General features: G+C 36.8%; 1 protein-coding gene across 2 annotated transcripts in view; it reads left to right on the top strand.

Moving 5' to 3' along the window:
• The first annotated feature begins 6 nt into the window (after positions 1-6).
• The window catches only part of ZC3H7A (zinc finger CCCH-type containing 7A), a 27,364-nt gene continuing 5,537 nt past the window's right edge, over positions 7-21,833 (top strand). For both annotated transcript variants that reach the window (XR_001861960.1, XM_008633387.2), the window contains exons 1-18: positions 7-644; positions 5,840-5,943; positions 7,132-7,171; positions 7,928-8,125; positions 8,656-8,814; positions 10,398-10,478; positions 10,565-10,603; positions 11,429-11,456; positions 11,970-12,250; positions 13,950-14,157; positions 15,115-15,179; positions 15,909-16,101; positions 17,716-17,877; positions 18,502-18,698; positions 18,935-19,032; positions 20,030-20,211; positions 20,754-20,830; positions 21,484-21,617. Coding sequence is in view for 1 of the 2 variants with exons in the window: in XM_008633387.2 (XP_008631609.1) it covers positions 5,876-5,943; positions 7,132-7,171; positions 7,928-8,125; positions 8,656-8,814; positions 10,398-10,478; positions 10,565-10,603; positions 11,429-11,456; positions 11,970-12,250; positions 13,950-14,157; positions 15,115-15,179; positions 15,909-16,101; positions 17,716-17,877; positions 18,502-18,698; positions 18,935-19,032; positions 20,030-20,211; positions 20,754-20,830; positions 21,484-21,617 (2,210 nt within the window). In the remaining variant the exon portion in view is untranslated. The remainder of the gene's footprint in view (positions 645-5,839; positions 5,944-7,131; positions 7,172-7,927; positions 8,126-8,655; positions 8,815-10,397; positions 10,479-10,564; positions 10,604-11,428; positions 11,457-11,969; positions 12,251-13,949; positions 14,158-15,114; positions 15,180-15,908; positions 16,102-17,715; positions 17,878-18,501; positions 18,699-18,934; positions 19,033-20,029; positions 20,212-20,753; positions 20,831-21,483; positions 21,618-21,833) is intronic.

The following is a 21,833-nucleotide window of genomic DNA, read 5'->3' as shown; positions in this document are numbered from 1 at the left end:
GCTCTCCTGTTGCGCCGTGACTGGAACCAACCGGGGGGAGCGCTGACAGTGGCCGGGCCGCTGCCCGTCCTCTGCCCGCGTCCCCCCGGGACGAGTTTTTGGGGCTTTCCGCGCTAACAAGTGCGCGGTGACTTCTGTCGTTCCTCCGGCCCAGGGAAGGTGCCCGTGCGCCGTGCCTTCGCTGTGCTTGGGCAGCTCCGGGCGTCAGCCCTGGAAGTGTTTTGTTACGGAAAGTCAGAATTGTCTTACAGGAAGTGGGAGAGAAACCCCAAACCAACCCCAGAACCAAAACCATCAAGGAAACTCAAATATTGTCTATTGAAGTAATCAAAATCGGGTGTCAAAGTTTATCTTGCTTTAAATCCTGTTGATAAATCTGGATTATTGGTAAAATGCTCCTCCTTCAGTTAGGTTTTTGGATCTGTTCTTTAAATATCTGAGAGGACCATAAACTGAAGTCTTCCAGCCCCACTTCTTAATTTCCTGGGGAAATGAAGTGACTTCACAAAGCGTCTTTGTTTTCTCATGTTTTTCACATGGATTTAAAAAAAAAAAGCGGTGAAAATAGAAAATAAATCTTGAACAGTATCTTACTCTTTTGTGGGTAGGGAACAAGTGGGAGGAGATGCAACTAAATACCAAAGGTAAGTAAAGAGTGGGAAATGAATAGGTCTTAAATTACTGCTATATATTCTGTTTACTTTTATTCAGATATTTCATTTTGACTACAGTCAAGGTCACTTCTCAGAAATAAAAAGTGTAACTGAGTTATGTCTGTGTTAGATGTTTTTTTGAGCTGACATAACAGAATTCTGTGATTGTGGCCAGAATTGTTAGATTAAGGAGAGGAGTTAACTTGGAACTATCGAAATGTGTGTTGTGTAATGTTTTTCCTGTTTCTCCCCCAGTATCTTACGTGTTTGAAATGTCTCATATAACAGCTCAATGATGCATGAACATAAAATGTTTTGTGCTTTTGCTGTCTGAGGAACATATTTGTTCTATACAGATTTTGTGTTAAGATTTCTGTTTTGCATTATTTTGGTGCCAGTCCAAGTCTGCTGAGTTTACAATCTCTGTAAGGCATGCTTTGGCTTGCACTGTAGTTTATTATCTGTAATTATGCTTTTAATCTGTCAGATGGTTGGGGTGGGCAATAAAACGGCTTTGACAAGTCTGCTTTCTGACAAGGCTTATTCTATGATGACATGTGCTCTGTGTCCAGTTGTGTCCTTGGCTGGGTTGGAGCTGGGGTTGGTGGACATGTTTGTGTTGGTGGCATCTCTTGAAGAAGCGGTTTGGGTGTAGCTGCATGTGTGCCACTTTCTCACTTGGCTCTGTCGAGGCAGAGTTCTGCTTTCCTGTGCCCCTGGGGTGGGAATTACACGTATATAGCTTTTGGATCCAAGTGCCTGAATGTATTATGCTTGTTTCTGCTGTTAGTGGTGCAGGAGGTAGCAGCAGAGATAGACTTTTGCTTCTGTAGTGAAAGGGATTTATACTGCCTGTCTTCTTAGCCGTATCTTCACTCCTGCTGTTCTGTTTCAGTCTTGCTCTTCTCTCTGCAGTATTCCCTTTACTCTAGGGTGTTACTTCTCTCCTCTGGAGTCCAGTGTTCCTATATGGAAATACTGGTGAACTGTTTGTAATGTTGTTTTATACACAGGCGTCTGGTTTCACAGCTTCTGACCAAAGTTTGAGGTAGGATGGTGCAGATGATGGATTAATTTCTGACAGAATTGAGGGGGAGAAGGCTGATGCTAAAATATAGAAGGGGTCTCTTCACCTGGCTGATTTTACTCAGTAATTCAGCTGAATCACTGAGGCTGGTAGAGATCTATCAACTACAATAATGATAAAATTTTCAATGTGCTTTATACTATACAGAGATCTAATTTGAGATTCCTGTAAGCTAGTAATTGTATTAATAGTGAACTCGGTGATACATGGCAAGAGGATATGCTCCTGTAATTTAAAAGAACACATCTATACACTGACCTTGCTTTGTAAGTTTTAGTTCTGTGGAGAGGGAAGTGCAACAAGGATCACTGACTTCCAGTTTTCAGCATTTAGGCCTAAAGGTGCAGAGAATACTTACTTGAAGTATTTATAATTGCCAGAGCCATAAATATCTACAACAAACAATAACAGAATTATTTGGTCAGCTGAAGGTCATTAATTCCCAGGGGAGTATTTCTGGTGCCCAGATGATGTTATGCTTTTTCACAGCATTCTCTATTCATCTCTAAATAAGCAATGTGCAAAACTCTGTGCGAGAGGAGAAAGGATCAGTCCTTCCCAGTTCCCTGTCCTTTGGGACTGAGTTTTCAGCTGGGGGAACTTGTGTGCATGGCAAACTGTAGATAGTTGCTCTCTGGTCCTGCAATTTAGAAATGGAAAGTCTCGACTCTTAAATTTTTACACAGTGTGACCTTCCTTTTTACAATAGCCAAGGCTTTTATTCCTTCTACAGAAAAACAATTTCTACATTCTGTATGAATTTATTCACTTGCATTGCACAGATTTGCTTTGCAAAGATAGTCTAGCGATTGTATTCAAAGCCCTTGCGCCTGAATATGGCACATGGTGTATGCTAGGCATTGGGAATGTCCTTTAAAATGTATCTTGAATGCCTTAGAAGTGCCAAAATACAGAAAAGAAGAAAACTGTCTTGCCATGTGCTGGGAGGAAGGCAAATAACCAGAAAGAGGCATAAGTGGCTTTGTAGAAGAGAGAAGTGGAGGTATTCCTGTCTGCCTGCACTGGCACAAACCTGTTGTCCTTCATGTCTCTTGTTTGTGTAAGTGGACCAGCATCTGTCAGAGAAGGTGTCACTGGCTTCTGGTACGGTACTTTCTGTCACTTGGCTTCTGCTTCTGGGAAACAGGATGAGTTAAAGCCTGTGATGTAGATAAAACAGGATAAATTGTTCTTTAAAATGTTTGGGTTTAGGCAGCCTTTTTTTTTTTCCTTTCCCTCTTTACTACATTTAGTAAATTGAGCTTGTATTGGTATCATAGGAACAGTTGTAGAAATACTGCATTTAATGCCTCACTTAGTTTTGCCTGTGATGTTAATTAGTGATACATTAGTCTGTGTTGTTTGGGGTTTTTTTCAGCTCCCATACTATTTCTTCTTTCCTTTAGGTTGTTTCTGTCAGTGAATTGCACCAAGAGTTAAACAACAGTACAGGCTTTGCTTTTCTTGTAATTTTTCAAGCAACAAAGCAACATTATACTGTTTAAATGTATGTATGTGCAGAAGTTCATTCTTCTTTAAATGCTGTCCCTGCAAATGGAGAAGAATTGTTGCTAAGTAGGTGGGGGTTTCCTCTTGGATGGACGACATTAAAAGGCAAGACATGATTGTTATTTGCCTGGTGTATAACTGAGTCTAACATGCTTCTGGTTGCTCCAGAGGATATAAGGAAAATTTGGGTGGAAGAGATACTGTTAAAGGTGATATCTGAAACAATTTTAAATACTCTGCAAAATCATCAAATATTGGGGCAATTTGATTGTCAGAGTATTCTAAGAAAAGATAATTTTTGCCTGAATATCTTGTGGATGCAAATGAATAGGAAAAAATCAGAAAACTGCTTTGAATAATAAATTTCAGCACTCACATATGTTCATCACTTGCTAGCTGTTCTTATATATGTGATGCCAGTTTGTAACATTTCCATTAACTTTATTGTTGTGGAGAAACTGGATCTGCACATCCTCAAGTTCAATATATCATTCTTTAATGTTATGTTAGAGGTGATAAATAAATGCAGGTGTTACTGTGTAGGACTTCCTTCATCTCCTTGCAAGCTGGGGTGGAATACTAGGATTTCTTAAAATTAGTAAAGCTGATATTAATATTTGCCCAGATTGTGGTATATGCCAGACTCTTGTGTGGCAAGGTATTACACTGTCAGCTGTTAATTCACAGGACTGAAATGTGTTTTTCAAAGCTTACTTCTGAGGGAAAGCATGTGCTAATATTCCTGCTTTCTTTGGTTAGCGTGAGAATTTCTTATTCTTACAAGACTTTTTTGAACTCCAAAAGCTAATCCATGAGCGAGTAAATAAAAACTATTCAGATGCCCGATAAAATGTCCTTTAGGCATTTGTATTTTGATTTCTTCACAGATATGCAGTTATTTATTGAAACCTTTATTATGTAGTAAAAGTCTTTTAATATAGATACAGAAAGCACAATATGTATTATTAACTTATGGGAGAAAAGGTGATGCGTAAAATGACATGAAAAACAGTTCCTCTCTGGAAAGTAGATTACTGAGGGCTATTTATGTACCCAAGCAAACAATATCTGAGAAATTCATGTTAGTGGACTATCACAGCTGTCCATGATATTTATCTAGAGACTGAGTTTTATTTTCATGTTTTTTATAAAGCTTGCTCTGACTAGAGGTCACAGTGGGAAGTGAGGTGAAATGGGGACCTTGGAGTGCTTCCAATAATTTGTTTGGTGACCTTAAGAAAATTGCTCATTTTAGGAATGTGTTACAGTAGGACTAACTCGTAATGACTTGAAGTAGTCTAGACTTCAGACATTCGTTTAAGGGGCTTTGAAAAGGTTTGTAAACGTTATTAGAGCTGTAAATTCTTCATTTTGTTTCCTTATTCCAAATCATTCAGAGAAAGTAGGATATCTTCTGCAGCCTGTTTCCGTCCACAGTTGGGATTTTGTGGAGTTTGCTGGGGTTTAGTTTGTTTTTCATTTTGCTTTGTTTTCATTCCTCTGCCATTGATGTGAAATGGCAAGCTGGCACAAAATACTGGCTTTTTAAAACTTAGTTTCAGGACAAACAGAAATGTACTGCATGTAGTTCAATTTATTTTTTTAACTATGAATTCCTACAAGAAGTCATTTTCTTCACAAAACAGGCACATTTCCTCTAGCTAAAAGCCTTTTTCTGAACTTGAGCATTTTCAGAATAAAACGTTGTCCTATTGGTCCTTTTTTTGGAAAAATAAGTTCTATTCTTACATCAAAATTGGGCATAACCATGTACAGTGGCAGCATACTTCAAATAGCCTTATACTGAAGGTTATGCAGTTCATTTTAGCTTGTTTAACTTGAGCATTTGTAAATCCAGTAAATTAAAAGACACAAACTAAAAAAAAATCACTGATTGAGACAAATTAAATTGAGATGTCAAGCTGATGATGTGGAATTACATTGGAGTGATTCAGTTTTTCAAGTGAAGGGAGTCTTTGCTACTGGTGAAGTGTCCAAGGTTTTCACCTTGGCTGACTGGTAGATATTAATAAAGCAGTAGTGTTTGCTTCTGATTTCACCCTAGTGCTTGGGGAATGATGAGATGCTCTAGAACTAGACTTCATGGTAGCTATCTCATCAGCTGGGGTTTTATCAATAAATATACCAGGATCTTGAGTTCATTTCTACTTTAACAAGCAAATAAAAGAAGTGTAAAGCTGTTAAAAGGGGCCAGTGTAGAGCTTCAGTTTAGCAGTAATACCTGAGAAGCTGGACTTGTAGCTTGGTGCAGTTACACTAACAGGACTCTGCATCATCTGGAGGAAGTGAGTGGAAACTAAAGATAAATTAGAAATTGGAAGAAAGGTTCTCTGCAGAAATGTTGTGTAACTGGGTGCTGACAGAGGGGGTGCTGGTTGTGACCTGGGGCTTCTCCCTCTGTCGCTGTGAGTGCTTCACTTGTGTCAGGGGTTTCTGCAGTGGTCTCTGAAGCTTGGTGCAGAATCATCTTTGTACAGTGGACTTAGTGTTGATGTGAGAGTGGATCCTTCTGGTCCAAATGCACACTGAAACGTATTATAACAGCCATTTATCTCTCTTCCTTTTTGAGGAGTGGCATATCCGAAAAGTGGATGTTCAGGATAACATGTCCAATGTGTCGGAAGAGAGAAGCACTAGACAACAGGACATTAAGAAAGGACTCCAGTTTATAGAGTATGATTTTGTGGTTTTTATTCTTGTATGTTCATTCATATGTGTATATCTATTTCTATGAGATGGAGAGCTCTGGGAAAGGCCTTTTGTGTTTCTCCTCAGAATATTTGCTAGCACTAACATGTTAAACAGGGAGCAGCTTTAAAGAAAAGACAGCACTTTTCTTTGTTCCTAAACAGAGTAGATTGAAGATGAGAGGTTATTCCTTTCCTGCCTTTGAGAAAAATTAGAATTTAATCTTTTTTTTTGTGGATAGGAAATGTTGCTAGCCTGAAAATCCACCTTATGAATAGCTACACCTAAGACTAGGTTGCTACTGAAAGGGATGGGTTTGTTCACCAGTACCTAAATGTTTTAACTCTGGAGCTAAAATTTAAGCTATTGAGAAATCATCTGGGTAGTTAATTTTCATTTAGGTCAATGCCAAATTCTTTTGAAGATCCTGGCTATCTTAAAATAATTTTGAAATTTCATATTAGTTCACTGTTCATATAAGGCATTCTTTGAAAACAAAAACAAAACAAAAAATCAACCAACCAACAAAAATACCAACAACAAAAGCTTCCCCCCACCCCCCTCCCCAAACCCTGACCATTTAAAAACAGAATCTCAGTTAACCTGTATGCAAAAGGAAAGGATTCCTGCTTTTCTTCCTGAAAATGTAGCAGTAAAGACCTCTTTTCTGTGCTAGAGAAAATCTCTGTTGCATGTCGTATAAAAGAGCTCTTAAAATTCCTGTTGTGTCATTGGTATGACTTAATTAAAAGTGATGTGGTTTTTTACAGATAATTTGTCATTTTATAGTACTTACAAGAATATTGCAGTTCCCCTCATCTCTAACATGGTTCTGTACAGGGGAGGAGAGGAAGGAAGTTGTTTTTAAACAAACAACAGTGATGTCTAAAACTCTCAAAGCATTCAAAACCTTAATACATTTTGAACAGCAGAGCTCAGACTGATTATGTAACTTTAAAAGAAAATGAGCCATTAGTAATGAGAAAGCACAGTTTTTTAATCAAAACTCATCTACAGCACTCTTCCTTGTTCAGGGCAGGCTATGAGCAAAATTCAGAGATTTGCCTGTTGCAGAAGCAAGGCTGCTATTACTAAGAACCATCATTCATTCCTCAGAGCGATTGTCTTTTAACAGATATGTATAATAAGTGAAGTTTGTGATTTTTTTTCTAGATCTACTTTGCCCTATCCAGGGACACAAGAACAATATGAGGTAATGAAATGACTTTCTAATTTCTAGAAGTGTTTTTAATATGGACCTATATTCTTACATTTAATGTTGGTTTGAGTCATCATTTAGGTAATGATATAGTATGACTGGTAATTTTAAAAGTCTCAGTATTGGAACTGTACAACTACTAACATTATTCAGGTATTTGGGTGTCCTGAAGTTACTCATACAGCAGTTCAGATGAAGTCTTTCTCTACTGGTGTTGGGGATAAATTTGGGGCATTAATTGAATGAAGCAATGTGCTATTCTGAGTAAAGTTCAGAGTAGCACAGCAAAAGTAAGATAAAAGGTCTTCAGTCACAGAAACCTTCAGAACATATTTTGTTTCTGTATGTGTTATGATTTTGCATAATTTTGGCTTGTATTTTCAGACTTGTCTTTTTAGTTCTTTTTCCAGTGATAAGTGATTTCATTGGATTTTAGAACATATTAGATAAAAATACAGTCATTCACATTTTGATGAAAAAACCCTTTCTGCAAAGCAGTTTTTGTGTTCTCCTGCTTTCCCAGTTGCTATGGCTGCTGCTTGCTGAAAGAATATGTGGAACATATATATACATCTTTGAGACTGTATTGGAAAAATGTCAGAAGAAAAACACTAATGCAGACAAAAGTTTTGCATTTCACTCCGATTCCATGAAGTTACAAGTATAAATTTTCTACTTAAAATTTTCTTTGGAAGTATGGACAATAAACAAGAAACTGCTGTTGATGAGTTTTTCTTTTCTTTGTTCCAGTTATTTATACGAGATCTTGTTAGAAATCTTTTTCATGAAGGAAATGACGTATATCGAGAAGGTGATTGGAGAGGGTCACTGAGTCATTATACAGAAGCTATAAACATAGCTGATTATGCTAATTCTGAAGAAATCCATGTTTCTGATGATGTTTTAGAAAAGCTGCACGTGAACAGGATCGCGTGTTTCTCAAATATGGTAAGCTTCTGTTTAAACTAGGATTTCTCCAGGACAGGATGCAAACAGGGTATGAAGACTCAAAGTCTAGTGAGTGAAAAGCTCTTAATGGTAGTTTGAGGACTGACATGTTTCAAATCATCACTTTGGCACGTTCTTTAAAAGCTTTTTACAAGTATAATTGAGGTGGTTTTAGTTACTAATACTAGAATTAGCATAAAAGAGTCATACTAGGCTTGGAATTTGATGAACAGTATTTTTATCCATTTCCACTGCTGACTGCACTGACTTGGCTGCTTTCTCTATGGAACAAGATGGCTCTTGTGAAAAAGCTAAATTTTCTTTGTAACTGTTACTGGATTTTACATAATTATGGCCCCGCTTCTTTTTAGTTGCCTAATTTGGTGACTTAGCAAACCTTACAAATGCACTGTACAGTGGCCTTGGTGAATGCTTGATAATGTTTCAATACCTGTCTAATACAGTTCGAATTCACTATTTCCATGATAATAGTTCTGATTAGTGTCTTTTTTTCTTCTTTCTCCTCCTAGGGATTGCATGAAAAAGTTCTAGAAGACTGTGAGATAGCATTAAGATTGAACGAAAACAATTTCAGAGCTCTCTATCGCAAAGCAAAAGCTTTGAATGAACTGGGAAGGTATAAAAAGGCTTATGATGCTGTAGCAAAATGTTCTCTTGCTGTGCCACAGGTGGGTAAATTGTATATAGGTGATTATTATTGAAGTTTTGAAACCTGTACTTATTTCAAGACCAAGGTTGTTTCTTCTGGTTTGGAGTTTTTTTAATGCAATAAATTATTTTTATTCCTCTAAGCATTATTTTTTCTTGTAGAAGTGCAGACTTGAGGGCAGAGATTAGTCCCCAGGCCCAGTTTGTTGTGTTAACTTTCAGCAGAAATGCAGGTGGGGTCAAGTGCCATGAATGTTTGCAATAAGCACTAGAACCACTTAATTAATTGCTTAAAATTCTCTATGACATGAAGAGAAACCCGCCATAATTATAATGTACAATTCTTTTGATAACTGTATTTTAGCTTTCCAAGTGTTTAGTAACGTTCTTACCAGTGCATGTGAATCACTTGCTGTGCACCCCTGGTCTTGGGCTCTGTCTGTGTTAGCAGGCAGTGTGTGGTGTAGGAGATGATCTGTAGACTGAAATGCTGGTCCTGGGGATCTGCTTTCCGTGACTGTTTGTGTGGTTGGGTTGTGGTTTTTTATTTGTTTGGGTTTTTTTAAGAGCGGGAGTGCATCAAGTGCATTCATGCAGGGCTTTAATTATATCCAAAACCAATTTGGTTGTCTGGGACCCTTCATAATGCAAACCAAAATGTTGTGAGTGAGGATGATTAAGAGATTTCACTTCAGAAATGCATTCCTGATTTGAACTTACATGCTGATGGAATCTTAACATGCATTGCTCAAAATAGACTGATCACAGGGTAGAACACTGACTTGCTGCTTCCTCACCTTTCTGCATCAAAACTACAGTGAGACGCTAGACAAAGTGTTGGGCATAGGTTTGCCTCTTGATACGGAGAAGGTTTCAGTTGTGTTTCCAAAGACATAAACCAGTTATTTGGATGTGTAACTTTTGACTTTGGATCCTCACTTTGCACCTCCAGATCTGAACGTTTTTGCTTAAGGTTAATATGCCTTTATATAAGTTTTATAAATAGCTTCTTCTAGCTGTAGGACATGATCTGAATACTAAATCTTAATTTAAATGGGTAGTTATAACTGTAGGACAGAAGGAAATATGATGACTTTTTAACTTAGCTTTTGTAGTTGTATGATGTAATTCCTCCCAAAATACAGAGGGCTCATTAAATATTCATCAGTGTCATGTAGCAGCTCATATGGTAATCAGGAATATGGCCCTCAGTTTGTGTAAAAGCAAATCAACAAAATAAACCCCCATCCGCTGAAGGAACAAATGCCTTCCTCAAGTAAACAAACAAAAAACACCCACCCACAAAAAAAACCCCCCGAACAAAACACTTCTCTGAATTTCTCTTGTTTTGGAAAATCTTTACATTATTTTAAATCCAGATAAAAGGAAAAGGGGGGGGATATTTTCTGTCAACATAGTTTGTACTTGAAGGTAGCTGGATTTTTCAGGTTTAGGTTTCAGTCCTGTGTTTGTGAAAGAATAAAGCTGCATTTTGAGACATCCTGCATATAGGAATCTTGCAGAATACAGACTGAGATATAAACAGATGTCTTTGCTTGATGACAGTACATGTAAGTTATAAAATTTTATTTATGTCTTTTAGGATGAAAGTGTGATTAAGCTTACCCAAGAACTAGCTCAAAAACTAGGGTTAAAAATAAGGAAAGCATATGTAAGAGCAAAGGTAAGATTTTATTTTAACATTTAACATTAAGATTTCCCTCTCTTGATATCAAATTTGTATTTAATGGAAGTATCTTTTCTTTGTAGCCACCCTCAAATTCAGTTTCTAGTGATGTATCAGCTCAGGTAAGGTTTTACATGTTCCAAGTGCAAGCTGACTGTAAACTACGGTGAATAATTGTTTCATAATTTCATGATGATAAAGGGACATTGGTGCAATTAACATTTTATATTAGAGGCTGTTATTTGGGACTTTAGGGCTCTTTTGATCTTTATGTTCAGTTTTGCTGTATACTTACGGCAGACTAGGACATAAAATTATCATTGAAGTTATCTTTATAGAATAAATGTTAGCTAAAAGGTAAAATCCAGTGCAATGCATATATTTATTTTTCACGTCCTAAGGCAAGAGCAAAGTTAATGGGTTTATTTTTTATTTTATTTAGTTGACAGTTATCAAAATGAAGGGTGCTGTGATAAAATCCCTTTTACTTACATGCATGTGTCCAAATTTGATCCTCATTAGCAGCTGAACTTGGATTTATCTTGCTCTTTGTAATGTGTCTGAATAGCAGTAGTGAAGAGGAGTTCATCTTTATCTTACAGACTTCTTTCACATGAATATAGACAATTTAGCTGTGAATGAATGAGGAAATGTAGGAATAGCTCATTTAAGATACCATTCAGACTCTTTCGTTCCCTGAAGTATCACTCTCACTTTTGTTGGTTGGTTGCAAATTTTTAGTGATACTATGAGTGGATTTCAGTCTGCAAGTGGATGCTTTATCTAAAAAATTATTTGACCTTTAATTACATGAGACTTCATAAATTTGAGATTTTATAAAACCTGCATTTGAGAGGGTTTACATTCTTTGTCTGTAAATACGTATTTGAAAATTTTTAATGGCTCTTATGGAAAGTGCTGAGAGGTATTTTTTTTCTCATTTACAGAATTCTTCTGTAGAAGATATTGAGTTAGGTGAGTTTTGTTGTGTTACATTACTAATGCTAGGGAGCTAGGTATGCCATACATATCTCATTGTGTTAGGAAAATTCAGAAAAAAATTCATCTGGCCATTTGAAAGTACTGGGGTAAAAGTCTGATCTGTTTATCTCTAAAACTGCATATTTAAATGTCTGAGCAAATTTCCTTCTGCTCTCCTTAACCTGATATGATTGTAACTGCTCCTGTAGTCATCATCTCCACACTGTCCTTTTTAACTTGAAAAAATAGGGAGGGGAGACTCTGCCAAAGATTTAGTGAAGTATCAGGTCGGTAACTTTTTCTGTCTGTTTTAGTTTGAGTAATAATTAAACATCGAGATAAAGGTACACATTATTTGGAAGCTGAAAACATTTAATGTGGTTTTGCTTAAACATTCCTCACATTTCTTTACTACCAAACCCTCCATGTTGTCAGGGTAAAAGTTAGGCAAGAACTTCTCACGTCTTTGAACAGAGGTTCCAATCATTCCCATCTTATCTATTTCAGATTTATCTGACCAGAAACAAGAGATGGTTTCTGCTGCTTCTTCATCAAACTTTGTTTCTGAAGTGTCTAAAGTGTCACCAGTACCTGTACCACCTTTACCTACTGTTATGCCTCTTCAGATGGAAAAGGTTCCTTTGCCTTCTGCAGTGTTGGCAAATGGAGGGAATGTTTCTTTCTCTATGCCAGAAGCATGTTTAGATTGTGGAGATGGAGATATAATTATTGGAGAAGAACTTGATGAGTTACTTGATTCTGTGCCTGATCCAGATGAAGGTGTAATGGTAAGACTTTTTTGTCTGTTTTCATTCTCAAAAGACTCTCCTTATGAGTGGGATCTCCCTATTTCGAGTGGGTGAGTGGTGAAGTGTGTGCTACCTTTCCTAGTTACGTTGAGCTGTCTTTGTGCATAGTCAGATTGGTTTTTTTTCAGGTGCAGATTCTTGTAAATGTGGCTGTAAAGATAGTAGGAGTACTACTACTTCAGAAATACTGCTATGCTACTATCAGTGCTACTTACAGGAAGTACTGTGAAAAGTGAATTGGACATTTGAAGTCTGGACTAACGTGGTTTTTAAGGGGGTTTTTTTGTGCAAATAAACGCTCTTAGAACTTGAAGAGTGTGTCGGAATGCTCACCTTGTAGCTGTAGCAACTATAGTTAAACATCAGCAAAAAGCTTTGCAGCAGAGCAGTACTTGGGCTGTGGCCTTCAAGGGTGCTCCCTGGTATCTCTTCAATCAGAGCTTTGTCTAGATCCACCACCTGGCTGAATAGAAATGATCCATCATGAGTCTGACTTCTTGTATTTTTGGAAGAGCTATTAGAAATCTAGTTATATGAGGTGTTGTTCCTACTTACACTGTTATGCCAGACCTAGAGTAGACTGTGAAGCCTCCAGAGTTCCTCAGTTGTTAGTCAAAATGAGAACTCTGATTGATGAGCAGAGATGTCTGAACTTACCAAGGTTACTGACTCCCTGCTCTGGCCCTGCCAGTCATTTGCATTAGTATTGCAGTGTTAAATGAGGCTGTGGCACATTCAGTTCTTCAGTTAGCTGTGATTTTAATTCCTCATTCAACTCTAATTTACAGTTGTAAATCTTTAAATCAAAAATCCTTGGCATTCTAATTTTCTATTTTATGCACTTCGTGTTTTAGAAAGTATTTTGGAAATGGATAAAATAATTATTTTTAAGAGATCCTAGGACATTTGCCATAGTGAAAGCCAGGAGGAAATGCAGCCTTCCAGGAGAGACTGCAGTCTTGTGGAGTGTAGAATTGAGTGAGCTGTACAGCTGACCTGAGTGAATTGCAGGCAGATAACTGGGGGAACATGGAGTTTCCCATTGGGCAGACTCTGTGCAGACCTACACACTCAACATCCAGACAGGGAGGGAGCTTCTTGGGATGGAAGGAAGAAGGGAGGGGAAACTCCCTCACTTGGTATGTCCTTAACAAAAGTGTACAGAAGGATACGTTATTTTTCATGGGAGGAAAGAATGTGACCTGGCCTTTGCAGAACATGTTATCATTTGATTGGATCTGAGGATTTATCTCAAAGCCAGCTCGTACCTCTTTGCTGTACTGCAGTTTGAATTACGTTCTCTTTATTTAGAAACAAATACTGTTGATAACTGGCTCTTCCTACTCTTCCCTCTTGTCTGTGTTTTTAACATAATTTGGAAATTCAGCTGTGATCTGATCGATAAAAAAATCCAAATCTGTTACAAACTTAGTAAGTGTCTGGTAACTGAACCTTTAAGGTACTTGATGAGTGGATAAAGCCTTGCACCTAGGGCATTGTTTAGGATTTGGTTACTGCAGCTCTGTGCAGGACTGTAGTGTACCTTTTAGTGATGTTTTTCAGTGGATTTATAAAAACTTCACAGAAACTTGACTAAAAGAAATACTATGACAGATTATGTTCTTGAGGACTTTCTTTCTTGGTCTGAACATTCTTTTTAAATTTTTTTTTTTCCCAGCAAACTACAGGAGCCAGAGGACCTATTCCTGCAGGAAGTGTAGCTCCTAGTGTACCTTTCTCTGCCTCTTTGTTGGGGACACTGCCAGTTACTGCAGGATTTGTTCCTTCAGCTTCTCTTTCAGAAATCTTTTCACAGCCTTTGGCTTCTTCGCTGGAAAACTTTTGTTCACCATTAAGCACCTTTTCAATCAGTGACCCAAAAAGAGGTAAGAAATGAGTCTTAATATTTAACCTTTTATGATGATGAGAGTTGTGCATGAGCCAAGTGGCTTTTCTTTTTGACAAATTAGTTTTCACAACTATTCAGTAATATTTAACACATAACATTTGATCTGTGCTAATAGTTTTTGAGTGTTGGTTGTGTACAAGAATTCATAAATAAAACTTTTGTGTTTCCTTGGGGTCTGCATAAGCATGCTCCAAGCTCCCTCTGTGTAGTTTTTCTGTATCTATTATGTAAATTTATTTGTTTCAGGTGAATCAGTTTAAAGAAGAAACAGTATTCCCTCAAACTTTTTATTTTAAACAAACTTGCTCTTACACCTTAAGCCATTTGTCATGATTTGGCAATAAACAAGAATTCTAAAAGGGTAATATAACTGTGTACTCTGAAAAGATACCAGTATTACATGCTTGGATTCAAACTACACAGACTATAATTATGTAGTGAAGCCAGGTATGTGAAATAACAAGATACAAATAACGAACTACAAAAGATAAAATAGAGTTTTGTCTTTAATTACCAGTGTTACAGGACCATGCTGTCTTCAGAACAAAGCCAAATTTACAAAATAAAATCAAAAATTGAAGTATCCTCTTACCCTCTTTCTTCTCCTCATTTTTTCATTGTCACATATTGCTTATCTTGCTACCCTTTTTGTACTGTACAAGTATCTTCATGTTGTTTTAGTATCTGCCTGTGAAGCTACTGCTGGTGGTAACCAGGTGTATATTTTGAAGATGATTGCCTAATAACTTTTCAGCCCAGATGTTTACAAGGGACATTTACATAATTAAAAAAAAATTTTTTTGTAGCAAACAAAAAACCTTTGGTGTTTGTCAAAAAACCCAAACCTCTGATATTTCTCAGGAATGGTAAATTATTTTTTGCATGGGATGTTCTGAGGAACTCTTATAATTAAAATATCTTTTTATTCCTTTAGACATTGCAAGTTCAGCTTCTAGAGATGGAACACCAACACTTAGCAGCAATAATTCCCCACTGTTTGTACGTATTTTTAATGTTTTTGTTCACATCAGTTCATATGTTAACATCTTGGAGGCTTTACACAAATCTGAATTTTTACAGCTGAAGTATCTATTTAAAAAAAAAATAGCACTTCTCCCATTAAAAGTGGGTTCTGGCTTGGAGAACACTTGTATGGGAACTCACAGGAACAGTAACACAAGAAAAAATGTACAGAGGTTGTTGTATGTATGCAAATTTTGACTACTGTCACAACCATTTTCCCATTCTGAGGAACTTGGTGTAAAATACTGTTGAATTATAAAATAACCAATCTAAAATCACTTATGATCGGAGCACCAAACACTAGGCATCCTGAAGAACTGTCCTAGTATAGGAACAGAGCAGATGCCACCTTGTGTCTGAGGATCTGTCTGCTCTCTGTATTGCAGTTGTGCTGTGCATTTTCAGTCATGCTGCTGGCATTGATTGCGTGGGGAAGGATGGATTGCATGAAGGATTGCATCCTTAGGAGCCAGGAGGGAGTAATAATCAGCCTGACAAAGGCTGTTGTTCTGCCTGTACCTGGTTGGCTCTTGTTTTATGCTTAGTTTGTGCTGTGTCTGTGGCCTTTGTAAAATCTCCACGTCCCTTCTCAGATGTGTCTTTGAAGTTCCTATTATGGCTTTGAAGAAAAATTTCAGTAGGTTAAATTTTAACTGTAGATAAATAAATTCTATGTATCAACTAAAATATGCTTTCTTTCAACAGATAAATGGTCCTAGTAGTTTGTTTGGGTCTGAAAATTACATGGGAATTGCAGGCCAAACTAGAAATGACTTCTCCAATGTTTTTAGCAGTACAACTGCTAGTATACCTGTATCTCCAGCACTGGCAGGAAGGAACCCACTGGAAGGCACACATGAGCTAAGACAGGCCTGCCAGTTATGTTTTGTCAAAAAAGGTAAGGAGCTATTAGACTTGATTTTTTTTTTTTTAATTGAAAAGCATACATGTAAAATCTTCAGAATTTAACACTGTTGGCTTCTAAACCATGTTAATCCTGACTTGTTCTTTGCAGATGTAGCATGATCTTATGATTGGTGAAGTATTTCAACCACTATTGTATCTTCTTTCCTCTTGTCTTTATTTCTTGTCCTAATAGATTCTTGATTTCTAAACCCACCATGAATCACCAAATGCTTTCTCTGTGTGTAAGGTCGTTCACATTCTGTATCCACTTTCCTCCCAAACCCCAGGGTACTGTGAAGAATGACACCTTTGCTCAAGACTAAATAAAACTTGCAGTACTCTCTCTGATTGGCCATGGGGAATTGAACTGCAGTTCAAAGTAACTGGTAACCTTCACATCCCATCTGTTTTATCGTTCTTTCAAACTAATTCTAAATCATAATCATGAGGCTTTCAAACCTTAGTAATAATTAACTCCACTGTATTGACTTAAAGGAGCTTAACCAGTATTGGTCATTAATATAACTAATCTTTTAGACCTGAGCTGTTGCTGTTAAACAAAGCCATATTCTAAAGGCAATAGCTTCTATTAAAACTAATCTTAAAAATAAGCATTGTGTTTAAAGTTACAGGTATCATTGATATTGCTATACTAATAAAGAATTGTATCAAGACCTTTAGGGGATGACTATTGTACCCTTAAGAACTTCTCTACTAGCTTAAAATTATTTTTACTAGAAAAATCCACAAAGTGAAGTTTGAAAAACCATAGAACATGTTCTGCTAAAGCTGGAGCTGTAAAATATTGGTGAAAGTACTTGGCATGTTCCTAGCTTCACTTTTTGTGTCAATGCATCTACTTCCTCTGTTTCTTTCCATCTCTATCAAAGCCTTTTAAGTGTCTCCTGCTTTTACTGCCTTTTGAAAATTACACTGTTCTATCATCTTCTTGTCCAGAGAAAACTGCGTCATGGTCTTGTTTTTCAGTCTTGCAAATAGCAAAATTCACTGAGCATTGCTCATCTTCAGATGCTCTTCCTTTATCCTAAAGACCGAGTTTGAAGCTAGGTGTATTTTTGTTTCCAAAATCACAAAGTTTTGGGATTGGCATTTATCTTTTTGGCACATGTGAACTTCTTACCGAGTATGTTTTGTCTCTGAACATAGTACCTCTCCTGATAAAATAAATGTTGAAGAGAGCCATTTACTGATTACTGGAATTCATCTGCATTGACTTAATATGGATAAGCAATTTAAGTTTTAAACTAGTGTTATTGGCATGGATACTTTGGAATTTGAAAAAATGCAGCAATTTGCTGACCCACAGTAACTTTAAGGTTGTAACACAGCATCCCTCCCCAAATATAAAATAACTTGTGGGTTTTTCTTGCTGAGACTGCCTTTTGTAAGTATTTGGGGGTTTTTTTCTATGCTGCTCAACATGGTGGTTAATGACTTTTGGTTCTTCAGAGCTGCTGGTGCAAGTAGGAATTCTATAGCGTGTGTTTGTGAACTTTTCTTTTGGGCTTCTGTGCCAGTCTGTGTATGGACATGTTATTGTTTGATGCAATTTATGCAAATACAAGCAATTTTCTGATTGTTTCAGGTCCTAAATTATTGGATTACGCTTACCATCCCAATTTAGAACATAAATGTAAGAAGGATATTTTAATTGGCAGAATAAAAAACTCGGAAGATAAATCATGGAAAAAAATACGTCCAAGACCAACAAAGACACAGTATGTGGGACCATATCATATATGTAAAGGTACGTGTTACAGAGAGTAAATGGTGATGCCTACACTCAAAGTAATACAGTTTAGCTTTTCCATAGTGAAGTATAGAAGGAATTTTCATTTATGCTTATGGGAGGTGGAGAAGGAAGTTCTGGGTTAGTTATAATTTCAAAGGCTGTAAGAGAAGCCATATTTTGACCATTAATATGATTATTTAGAGAATATGCAGTGTACTTCTGTACCGTTCTTCATGAAGAATAAATTTGCTTTTGAGTATTGGATGATTAACTGTTAGCAACAAAGAAGCATTTTTTTTCACTTTTGCAGTATGAACCTCTACTTATGATGTAAGCAAGATGACTCATGGATTAATGAGCAGCTTTACTGGAGCAGAGGGTATTCTGGGTTCTCAGAATCGTTGCCTTATTAGTGCAGGATAGTTGATGGAGGTGTTCATTAGCTGTTTTGAGGAGTTTTACATTTGCAAGTCATTCAGCATAAGGTTTTGCTTCTGTTAGATTTAAGTGACCCATTTACAACAGATCTATATAACTTCTTTATTAAAAGTATATGAAACAGTTACAGTGGAAATTTTAAGGTGAATTTCCAATGAAAGTTGTGTAAAAGCAATGTCCTGTTCAATGCTGTCCTTTGAGATGTTGCTGCTGAGGAGGAATGCAGGTACCCAGGCCATTGCACGTTTGCCTATTGCCAAGAGGAGATCGACGTGTGGACGCTGGAGCGCAAAGGAGCCTTCAGTCGAGAAGCTCTTTTTGGAGGACCTGGAAAGATCAACTTGACTGTGTCGCAACTTCTTCAAGAATACCATGGATTATTTATGTTTCTTTGTGAGGTGCTGCTTAATTTCTCGTAACACAATAAAAATGGTAATAGATAATGAAACTATGTGGAAAGAAATGCTTTGGTTCATGGTTAACTATTTTGTAATTTTTGAAATGGATTTTCAGTAATAATCTGGCTGCCTTTAGATTAGAGACTAGATGAAATATCTGTTAAAATCTTTAAGGTAAGGTATATTTTTAATTGTCCAAAATACATACTGTCTAATTACTTGTTTTTATATTCCAGAAATGTTTTGATCACAAGCCCAGAATAATAAGCAAAAGGAACAAGGATAACTCATCATCTTGTTCTCACCCTGCTATGCATGACTTTGAAGATAACAAGTATGTTTGAAATACCATCTCTATAAGTTGAAATTTAAAAGCAAAGGCAGTTCTTAATACTGACTTACATTTCTTACCTGTTGGTTAACTTCTCTTCCCTGCTGACTGTTACACTTTGGCAGTGTAGGCAAGACAGACTTAAAGAACAAGGGTTGACAAATGTAACTAAATTAAAGTGAGCTATTTCTTTATCAGTCATTCAAAATTAGTGATGTCTACCCTCATCTTTGAATCTTACGGGGTTTGGTGTCAGGTTGTTAATAGCTTATCTACCTGGTGAGCTGTATTGATGTAAATAGATGTGTAATGTTAAATTAAAACAGGAATTCATAAGTTTGCTCTTTCTTTGATCCATTTTGCTTATTTTGCTGTAGTTTTAACTCAGGTTTACCTTAATTACAGTGTATGAAATAGACCATGCTCCTTATAAATTCAGTTGATAAAAAAACAGTGTGAGTAGTGTCTTTGATTATTCTTGGAAAGTTAACAAAGTTTTTATTGTTGTAATAGTATAAGTTTTGGAGAATTAAGAGACTTTTGTCTTTGTATGATTTAAAAGTAAGTGGCAGCATTGGAATTGCTTTGTTTGTGCTCCGTTTTCTTGTATTGAGGAAGCACTGCTGCTACAAGTGCTAGGCTGTTACTGTTATGCCTCACCTCTTCCTTAAATGGTGCTCTATAAAAGAAGTAGTACGTGGGTTAGTAATTAGATCAGGATATATACTTGAAAGTGGACATGATCTGCTTTCCCTCTCGGAAACCAGGGATCCGGTTGGATTGAATTCAGTAAGGCTTTGCAGAAGAGGGATTCTGGATTCTCAGGAGTACTGTTTGATGTGTTTACTCAGCCTAGAAACGATGCTTACATGTGACCTCCTTCTGAGAACTTCCCTGACTTTCTGATTTCAAGTTAAAAGTGATTGAAGGATATTTGAACAAGCTGTGATGAAGGATGGTTATTTTAAAGAATATGTAAACTTGACTGTTTTCAAAACAGGTGCCTTGTCCACATTTTGCGAGAGACTATGGTGAAGTATTCCAAAATCCGCCCTTTCCAAGTTCGCTGTCAGCTTGATCTGTGCAGACATGAAGTGCATTATGGCTGCTTACGAGAGGATAAATGCTTTTATGCTCACAGTCTGGTAGAGCTTAAAGTCTGGATAATGCAAAAAGAATCAGGTATGTTTAGTAAAATGCTCACTTCACTCTTCATTGTATTGCAACTCCTTCATTTTCTCAACTCCCTCTGAAATTAGCAACTTGGGATCAGTGCAGGAGGCAAGCAGGAGCAACCTAGTGCCTCTCAGCTTTCATTTTGGAGAGGTTTTCCATGGTACATAAGACAGTGTAGCTTTTATAATTAGACTGACATTTGAGCTCTAGTACATTATGTTTAAATACTCAAAGATGAACCTTAACTTAGTGAACAATCTGTAATTTAAAAAGCTTGTATTCTTTCCATTGGGATGATACAGACAATATTTCTGTTTTGGATGCCCTCATGATGTTCTTAAGAGTGTGTATTTGTGTGTGTATGGATGTAACAGGATATCCATGATGTAAATGTATATCATGTATATCACAAGCGTGTGAATACTTACACAATATACAAAAAGAAAAACAGATAAAAGCTTTGGGGCTTCAGTAGCATTCCAGTTTGAGCATGTCTGTAAGGCTGCAACAGTCCTAAGTACTCAAAGACTGTTCCCCTTTCTTTACAGGTATTTCACATGATACTATAGTTCAAGAATCAAAGAAATACTGGCAGAACATGGAAGCTAGTGCACATGGATCACAGGTATTTTCGTTTTTCCATTCAACTAATTCTGTGGTTTTATGCTTAGTTTGTGCTGTGTCTGTGGCCTTTGTAAAATCTCCGTGTCCCTTCTCAAACATGTCTTTGAAGTTCCTATTATGGCTTTGAAGAAAAATTTCTGGTGATAATACTTTTTTTATGTGTGTATCATGTAGCTTATTTTAGAAATTACTTTTGTAATGATCTCCAAATAATCTCTTTCACTGTAGGCTTTATTCAGCTTGCTCACTTAGACTAAAATGCCTGCTTTGCTGCTGTGCAACTCCTTTTTTGCTTTGCTTGTTCTGTCCCAGGTGAAACATAAAATGTAAATATAAGTTCAAAATTAGCTGCTCTAGGGCAATTAATTATCTTTTCAATATGTAGCACTTTTGTGTGTTTTGTTTGTACATATTACCTGTCACAACTTCAGGGTACATATACCTAAATAAGAAATAAGTTCAATAAAAAAATGCATTTGTTAAGAAATGTCTAGTTTTAAATGACAAGCTGAGTTATTACAAGGCATGCAGTGTAATATCTGCCTCCCAACATGTGTTGAAACTTCTGCCATAGGGAGTAATTCATAATTATGTATGGATTTCTTTGCAGATACAAAATACCTTTTATTGTTGTTGTTATTTTTTTGGCTTAAGATTCTTGGGAACCAAATGAAATATGGATCGCTTAATTTGAAGATGAAGTTTGTTTGTGGGCAGTGCTGGAGAAATGGTCAAGTTAGTGAGCCAGACAGAAACAAAAAATACTGTAGTGCAAAGGCAAGACACCCGTAAGTAAGACCAAACAGTGGAAATTCTGCTGTTCTGTCAGCCATTTAAAACCTCTGGGAAACTGTTGCTTCTTAGGAAAGACTCATACAAGGAATTAAAAAAAACCAAACATACTGAAGTATGACAGAGTCATCTCTTTGTAGTATGCTAGTAATTGGTACTGAGAAACACTTAGGTGGCTACCAAAGTGTTTGTGTTTCAGTTTTGGAGGTTTT

Source organism: Corvus brachyrhynchos, unplaced genomic scaffold, assembly GCF_000691975.1.
Source record: "Corvus brachyrhynchos isolate BGI_N302 unplaced genomic scaffold, ASM69197v1 scaffold5, whole genome shotgun sequence".
Classification (NCBI taxonomy): domain Eukaryota; kingdom Metazoa; phylum Chordata; class Aves; order Passeriformes; family Corvidae; genus Corvus; species Corvus brachyrhynchos.
The sequence above is the reverse complement of the archived record's forward strand: the minus strand, read 5'-3'. Positions and strand labels throughout refer to the sequence as shown.